The sequence below is a fragment of the Cololabis saira genome, chromosome 1, assembly GCF_033807715.1.
Source record: "Cololabis saira isolate AMF1-May2022 chromosome 1, fColSai1.1, whole genome shotgun sequence".
NCBI lineage: Eukaryota > Metazoa > Chordata > Actinopteri > Beloniformes > Belonidae > Cololabis > Cololabis saira.
In genome coordinates, this window is record NC_084587.1 from 31,281,882 (window position 1) to 31,290,322 (window position 8,441).

The 8,441-nt window shown below is 38.1% G+C and overlaps 2 protein-coding genes across 2 annotated transcripts; one reads left to right on the plus strand and one right to left on the minus strand.

The window, feature by feature from the left end:
• The first annotated feature begins 145 nt into the window (after positions 1-145).
• uts2r4 (urotensin-2 receptor 4) lies at positions 146-2,677 on the plus strand. The gene has a single exon (XM_061720637.1). It carries the CDS (start codon positions 480-482, stop codon positions 1,521-1,523), a length of 1,044 nt encoding a protein of 347 aa, XP_061576621.1. The 5' UTR covers positions 146-479; the 3' UTR covers positions 1,524-2,677.
• A 1,650-nt stretch (positions 2,678-4,327) lies between these two features.
• Positions 4,328-7,367, minus strand: lgals2b (lectin, galactoside-binding, soluble, 2b). The gene is made up of 4 exons (XM_061720638.1): positions 7,270-7,367; positions 5,656-5,729; positions 5,331-5,502; positions 4,328-4,699 (listed from the first exon to the last, which is right to left on the minus strand). The coding sequence occupies exons 1-4, from the start codon at positions 7,270-7,272 to the stop codon at positions 4,553-4,555; spliced, it is 396 nt and encodes a 131-aa protein (XP_061576622.1). The 5' UTR covers positions 7,273-7,367; the 3' UTR covers positions 4,328-4,552.
• Between the last annotated feature and the right edge of the window lie 1,074 nt (positions 7,368-8,441).

Sequence of the window (8,441 nt, forward strand, 5' to 3'; positions counted from 1 at the left end):
GTTCATTTGGAAGGAAGCCTGCATCACCCGTTCTGCCAAATAATTAATTGCGATTCTTTTTCAGATCAGAGACCACCAGAGGGATGTTTCATGTGTGAGATGTCTCGCTGAGTTGAACTTTCTATTTTTTAAGTTTGGGATAACTGTAGAAAACTTTTTATTTGGGAGTGCACACTGCAGTGATGCAAGTTCTTTTTTTAACATATATCTAAATGACAGTAGTAGTATATTTGCCCTGTGAACATTTTTTATACTGACCATTTAAATCTTACGAACTGTGACGAAATGATTGCTCTCCATTTGGATTGTTCAGGAGATATCCTCAAATACGTTATTTGGACTGTCTTTACGTTCCATTCCAGTTCCATTTGCACGGTGACTTTTTTTGATACAGGCTTGAAACCTTTTCTGTTTTCGACAGCTTATTGTCAAAAAGTGTAAATTGTGTAAACGTATGTTCCCTGCTCCGTAAACCTGCAATGAACTGCACCCCTAATGCCACAGTCATTCCCCAACTGGGACTTGATGGACCTTCCCATGGCGGTGCTGGAGGTACCGGAGGCCTGTGGGTGACTTCTCTACTTGGTGCCACTTTGATTGTCATGTGTGTCGTGGGAGTGGCGGGCAACACATACACACTCATCATTACGCGCTCAGCTGCTTTGTGCCGGACCGGTTCTATGTATGTTTACATCGTTAATTTGGCCCTGGCTGACCTGCTCTACCTCTTCACCATCCCCTTTGTCGTCTGCACCTACTTTGCCCATAACTGGCTGTTTGGCGAGGCTGGCTGCCGGATCCTACTGAGTCTCGACCTTCTCACCATGCACGCCAGCGTCTTCATTTTGGTTGCCATGAGCATGGAGCGTTACCGCGCTGTTGTCAAGCCCTTCAGCGCGCACAGGTCTTCGTCCCGCAACAGACGCCTTGTGGCAGGGGTTATTTGGGGGTTAGCTTTCATGCTGACGCTCCCCATGATGGTAATGATACGGCTCAGAGAGGGAAAGCCCACTGCGGCTGGATTGGTCAAGAGAATGTGTTTCCCCACCTGGACGCCCGAGGCTTTCAGGGCGTACATCACAGTGCTGTTTCTCACAAGTGTTTTAGTCCCTGGACTGGTAATCGTCGGACTGTACGCCAGGCTGGCCAGGCGCTACTGGACAGTGCAAACCAGTTTAGGAGGAAGCAGCCGCTCCACTCGGAGGAGAAGACTCAAACAAAAAGTCGTATCAATGATTTTAAGCATTGTAGTCGCTTATTGGGCTTGTTTCTTACCTTTTTGGGGATGGCAACTGGCCAAGCTTTTCTCTCCAGACTCTCTCAAGTCTTTGTCTCCAGCTGCTCATAATTATGTCAATTTCTTTGTCACATGCCTGACCTACGGAAACAGCTGCATTAACCCGTTTCTTTATACTCTTTTGACTCGAAACTATAAAGATTATTTAGCCCAGAAAGGTCAGTCTGTGGGATCGAGCAGGACTGATCCTGCCTCAGCTGTGACAACCCCTCTCCAGGACTTTTAGTTAGTGAGCATAAATTCACCAGTCTGAGAAAATACTTTTTGACTGTATGAAAACAATTTTAGGTTTTTTCGAAATTAAACTCTCACCTGAGATATATAGGATACATGAACCTTCATTCAATAACTTGTTTAATTTCTTTATTCAGTAATTGTGTTTTATTATTTGGAAATAATAGAACCAGGTGAACTGGATTGATTGGATTTAGTTTGCGTTTCATGTGGTTTGTGTGTTTCAAAGTGTTTTGGGATTTTTACTGTTGCCATATCTTGCTTTGTAATTAACTTTATAAATGGTGGATTTGACTAAAAATCACAGCAAATACATTGTCAGAGTTTGGAAGAACATTTGTTTTAGCGCTATAGCTTCTTACACATAATGCACATGTACAGGATGAATAAATAAGCAGGTACTGATCATTTTCATGAGCAAGGAGCAGGTAATAATGCAGGGCATACAGAAGCTCAAGAAGGAGTAATGGGTGCAGTGGGAGCAAAGGTTCTTGTGATCAAATGAGGAAAACAGCTAAATATTCTTTGATATCTTCAAAAAACTAACATGAGCATTGATTTTGCCTGAAGGTATAAGACAATGCAGAAATCATCAGTGAAAAGAATTTAGCCTGAAGCTTTAAGGCTGGTCCACAGGAGCATAACAGTACAAGAAACAAAATTAAAAGTCTTGTTATACATACAAAGTTTTTATGATCGGTTGAGAAAAGATTGTGAAAAAATCTCATGACCATTGTGCCAAATTGCCAGTAACATCGTCACTGACATTTTCTTTAAATGACAAACAGCTGCACATCAAGAGAGTTTTTAACACCCAAAGTCCCAAAATCAGAGGAACTCAAGTGCATTAGTTGTCTAATGATGTGAAAAACCAAAGGTAAACATTTTAAGTTAATTGAACTTGGAAATCACAAACATGCATTTGTGATACAGAACAGAGTAGCCGCTGCTACTAAATCCTGCATTGTGTGTTAGCTTTGTTGTAATTTACATAGCATGGTGAAAGTCTTCATTGTAAAACAACTGAAAAACACTCCTTGTTTCCCAATTGCATGATGCGAAACAAGAGTAGGAGGAAATAAAACTTGTTTGGTTTACATTTTCTGGCTTTCATGATGTCATTCATATATTTTTATTAACATTTCACTTCAAACTTTAATTTCTTTTCTAAAGGAAATTGTCACTTTGATTTCAAGATGTTCTGAAGATGTTTTTGGGAATGTAATACGTAATTTGAGCCTTAAGTGAAACAGAAATAACTACAAAGAAGGGGGGGGGGGCTTTGTGGTAAATAAAGTCAAAAGTAAATGATTGACAACATTTTTCTCCATTTTCCACCCAACTTACATACATCACACACACACACACACACACACACACACACACACACACACACACACACACACACACCTAAAGGATATTTCCTCTCCTCCCAGGGAATGTGGTTGCATCATGCGACATTCCTCAGCCTCGGTACATGGCTCCTTAGAGTCTTCCTGCAAATTGTGTCTCAGTGCTTCATCTCACTCCTTATGCGTTACCTTTTTTCACCCTTCAGTGTGTTGGCTCTCCGAACTGCCCACACTGAGGGTGCGCTCACACTAGTCAAGCTGTACCGTCTGGTACCGAGGCACGATCGACCCTCCTGTCCTGATTCCCCCACTGGTCCACACTCACATTAGTCCAGTCTCAATCATGCTCGACCTGTATTACAACTTTTACATGTGTCACCATTGCTCTAGTTAGAAATGCTATTATCTCCAACGTAGTTGCAAAGTTCCAGATTTTAGGAAGTATTTGCACTTTTTTTTGTAGCTAGCTCTTCAAAATTTGAAAAACCTTTGAAAAACAAAACTTCTTTTAGGTGTTTGACTATGTGATGAAACTGCGTAGACTTTGAGTTTTGACTTTTGAAAACATAGTTTCTCTTCCATGGCAGCACCGAGTTGGCAGTAGCAACATTAGGATGGTTAGCATTAGGATCAAGCTCTTCAGTTGTAAACAACTGTACTTCCTGGTGCTGAAGACCAGGGGGCGTGAAACATGTTTTATACAGATTGATAGAGAGGGTAAGTGAAGTCATAGGTGAGCGCTTCTTTACTCAAAGCGCCTAAAGTCTCAGAAAGAAGAAAACTTTTGCATCGAAACATCATGCATACGTTATATGTACACTTTTCTACACATACATGTGCAACTGTACCACACCTAAGCACACGCCATCCGACTGTGCTTGAACATGGACTGCACCACTCACACTAAGCAAATAAACCTTTCAACTGTGGTTGGGCACAGTGCAGCTTGTCTAGTGTGAGATCAACCGAAGTTTCTACCCCATTAACTTTGAATCTATCTAAACATCCAATTTCTCTATTTCTTTCTGTGTTTTTATCTATTACATTTTTTGTGGTCAATGTCTGTATTTAACCTTTAGCAGGACCACAGCTTTTTGTATTTAGGCACAAGAAGAAAGAAACAACTCTGCCTGTTTTTAAATCATTACCTGTGGTCATCACGCATACAAGTGTTGATAAAAAATATATATATCATAGGTTGAAAACACATGATCTTCCTAGAACATCTGCACTGAAGGTGCAATAAATAATATGCAGGAATACTTTTTGAAGTTAAATACAGCTATGGGTCGTATGAACCGATTCTGATATACCGGTAGGTATAGTTTGTTTTACATTTTTAAAACCTGCTGTCTGTCATACATGAGTTTGATGCAGAGATAAGAACATATTACCTACATCAGTTTCCTTGGGACACATTCAGTCACGACATTGCTGAGACCACTCTTTTTTCAGTTTTTATTAAGACATGCACAGCTGATGTGACATAAGAGATGTGCTGTGGCTCCATCTTCAGGCCGCATCGTCTCATTACAACATCAGCACACTGTTAGTTGATATACACAGCGTTGTTTTGCAGTGTTACAAAATGTGGACAATCAGACCAGGGCTCAATAATATAAAAACAAACTATTACATGCAAACAGGGGAGGAGCTTCAGCTCGAGCCTCTACTTGATCTTGATTCCCACAATCCTCGCCTCACCGCTGACATCAAAGTACTTGTACTTGGTATCTCCCAGGCGGTTGGGGAAGTTCATCATGCTGCCATCGGGAAGTTTGATAAAGAACTGCTCCCAGTTGAAGTTGATGTAAAACTGAAGAAGATAAGAAACAGATAGAGGGGAGAGGGGAACCAGAGTTTATCACTGGGTTACTTTTTTTTTAACACTGTACAGCAAAATCCTTTTTTTAAGTACATGTAAAAGCAAACAAAAGTACAATGCAGGTCTTTGAACAAGGGATAATCTTCCATGGACTTTAGGTTGGGACTCTGTTGCCTTTGTAATTAGGTCTTTTATCTCTATCTTGACGTTCAGGGAAAGGTGGGAAACTACTTTCTACAATTGTTAAGGTTTTCTGGATCTCTTCATCACTCTCTTTTTCTATCGTGAAGGTGTTTTGTCTCATATCTGAGAGAAGTAAGCGGTATCTTGGATCAGTGGTTTAAAAAAAAAATCTATTAATTTCTATTAAAAATCTCAGAATTATCATAATGGGAAAGACTGACATCCTATTGCTTTGATTACGTTTATTATGACTGTGCTTATGTGAGCTTTTGTTTGCTTTGCTGCCATGGAGATTGTGTACACTTAATTCTGATCCTCCTCTCTTTTCATTCAGAAGTAATCTCGTATCTAAATGTGTGCAGATGAATAAAAACAAATGCAGACCAGGTCTTTCATATGGATAATACTTGACATGTACCGTCCTACAATACCAACACACCTTGCATTCCTCTCCACGCTGGAAGGGGAAATTTGAGCAACGCTCCTCATTCCCCCAGGATCCCCCAGACGAAGAGTTGCAGACAATGACGTCGCTTTCTCCACAATGGTCAAAGCGGGGGTTGAAGTGCAGGGCAAGGTTCTCAGAATCATGGCCGATGTTTATCGCAAATCTGCATCAGAGAAATTAACTGCATTCAAAGGGGTGCCAAAAAAGGAGAGGCAGAAACATGAGCCTCTCTCACTGTTATCTAATTTCTCGAAATTAAAAATAATTCAATCCAGATCTTGAAGTTGAGGAAACTGTCATTTCAAGGAGGACTTACGAATTGGAGTCATCATCGGGTTTGATACGGATTTTGAACTCATGCCCCTCCTTAAATGTCATGTTCACGACTTTCTATAGAGAAATAAAGATGTAAGCAGTATAATGACACTGGATGAAGCAGTACATGGTTGCAGTTGTGTGACCTGTTTGTGCCTTTAGAACAGATGAGAAAAGACTTGATTACGACTCCAATATAAAAAAAGATTCTTTACTTTCAGAGAAATGCATTTTAGTGCCCTTTAGTGCAATATTACATATTTTTTACTTTTTAACTCAGATGATATTAAAGCTCATAAGACATAATTGTGGGCCATATGTGTACTCCAAGAGTAACGAGAGGAGTGATAATATGTGCTGTTCTTATCTTAGCCGTTGATGATCAACCCGGATCAAACAATGTTCCCATAGTTGCAAAAGGACTGTAGCAGGAAGGAGTTTTGTTTGCTCATCGACATATGGTTATCACACGGATGCAGTAAAAACATAAAAAATACACCCACACAGGGACTTTCTTCATTAGTGAAGACGAGGAATTTGAAGTTCTGCAAGCCTGTTGTAAAGCAATAAATCCCACTCATAGCTGTTCTTTCTATCTATCTTTGTGCTGGACACATAGGCAGCTAAACATGAACTTTAACATCTTGGCCTCAACATATGTACCACACCCACGGTTAACTAAGTCTTTAATGCCCCCCCCAGGTAGTTTATCATTGACTTTACAAGACAAGGAGCTGAAGGATATTTGAGGTAAATTATAGTTTATCTAGACCTGAGGGGATCAGAGTTCTTCAGATGACTTGGGAGTTGTACAGACAGCCTCTGGGTATGAGCTGGCCTATGGTTCTGGGTCACTGCCTAAATGATTCCCTATTACACTATGCTGTGAGATTTAAAGAAACACTGGAAATTGTAATGTTTGTTGAAAAAGTTAACAAATAAATATTTCATTTGCTATCAAGATGGCTTATGTAATGCTTTCTCTGACTTGTTTTATTGTCTATAAAAAAACAAGTCTACCTTTCAATGCAATTTACCAGATCACATGCAAGCTAGATGAGAACATTAAGCGTCTGACTCAACTCCAATAATGTTGACCATTAACTAAATGCTCTGATATGTGCTGAAAGTCACAAATGCATAAAAAACAACCATGTAAAAATGTATTCATGTAGCTCTTCCCACTATTTATTTTCTTTAATTGATTTATTTTTCATAGACTTAAAATGTTGAGTAAAACTTTTACTCAATGTGCTAGGATTAGTGTTAAATATTGCTCAAAGACTTTCCCAATAACCTCAACGACATAACATCTCTAATCTTGATGTCCTGAAACCTGAGCACTTGAAATTCATGAACATACATTTTTTAACATTTTATCCACAATCACAAAGATAAATTCCTAAAAGCAAAACCAAATCAGTATAGATATAGATATATAGATATAATTTGGATATGTATAGCTTTTATAGTGAATGGATATCAGTGAAGAAGATATAAATATAGATTAAAATAGTTCAGGATTAAATATTATCTTAAATTAGACAAATACATTGAATTATTCAGATGGAAAATGAAGAAATGTTCCATGAATTAAGTTTTTCCCACCACTTACCATCTTGGCGGTTTTCAGTGGGTTGAGCTTGAGTGAGGAAGGTCTACACAGGTGAGCTCTATATATAACATGGGGGGTGTTGGGATGAGGAAAGCAACCAATGAGGAAAAAGTAAGAATGAGTGATGTTTGCTGTTTGCCCCGAAGTGATGCCACGTCATTACTTTTGTGATCACTATATATACACACATATATATATATATATATATATATATACAGTATATATATATATATATACAGTGTATATATATATATATATATACAGTATATATATATATATATACAGTGTATATATATATATATATATAGTATATATATATATATTTATATATATATATATATTTATATATATATAAATATATAAAACATATGAGAGAGAGAGAGAAAAAGTGACATAGTGATTGTTTCTCGATATGCATATTTATTCTTATAAACTAAATCATCTCAACTATAGAATATTGATTTATCTCATTCTACTAAAAATACTATTACATGGAATCATACTTTTTTCTTATTTTCTTTTATAGAATAATGATACATACGTTCAAGAGTAAATGTACTGTACTGTAATGTAGGCTAGTGCTTTTTTGGGAGGGGGGGTGCTTTGGTTACACTCAATTGTAATTCGAGAACTTCAACTTTTTAACTATCATTTTCACTTTTTTTCAGAAACACTTTACAGTAAACACAATTTAAAGTATTTTACTATCTAGATTTTCGTGCAAAACTAATTTTCCATTATTACCTATCACATTCTTATCACTCATCCTTTTGTACTCATCCATGTGTGGCTTACGTGTCATGGATTTCATATGAGCTATTTAAAAATAACTCATTTCAGGGTTTCACCCAGCCAAAGTAGTGGGCGCGGCTTTGGGTCTGTGCTGCCTTCAAGGTTCCTCGGATGCATCTCACCCCCGTCTGTTCAGTGCAAAAACCACATTAAGTTGTGTTTCATTTTAAGAATATATATAGCAAGCTGCTATAGAGAGAAATATTAATGACATTTATGAGTCTATTTTAAGAACGTTTATTCGAATTACAAAGCTGGACATGCAAAATTTGTTGGACTTTTATTTCTGATGTAGACCAATAACATCTAGTTTCCTATAAGCACAAATGCAACACGGTCTCTTTGTTGATGTGTTGTCCGGTGTAACCAATCACGTTAGG

Bases quoted from the DNA above. Each gene is read 5' to 3' on its own strand.
- uts2r4 (XM_061720637.1), top strand. From the start codon at position 480: ATGAACTGCACCCCTAATGCCACAGTCATTCCCCAACTGGGACTTGAT.
- lgals2b (XM_061720638.1), bottom strand. The intron at 5,503-5,655 runs GTAAGTCCTCCT...TCTCTGATGCAG, and splicing joins CCCGATGATGACTCCAATTC to ATTTGCGATAAACATCGGCC. The intron at 4,700-5,330 runs GTGTGTTGGTAT...TATCTTCTTCAG, and splicing joins AGCGTGGAGAGGAATGCAAG to TTTTACATCAACTTCAACTG.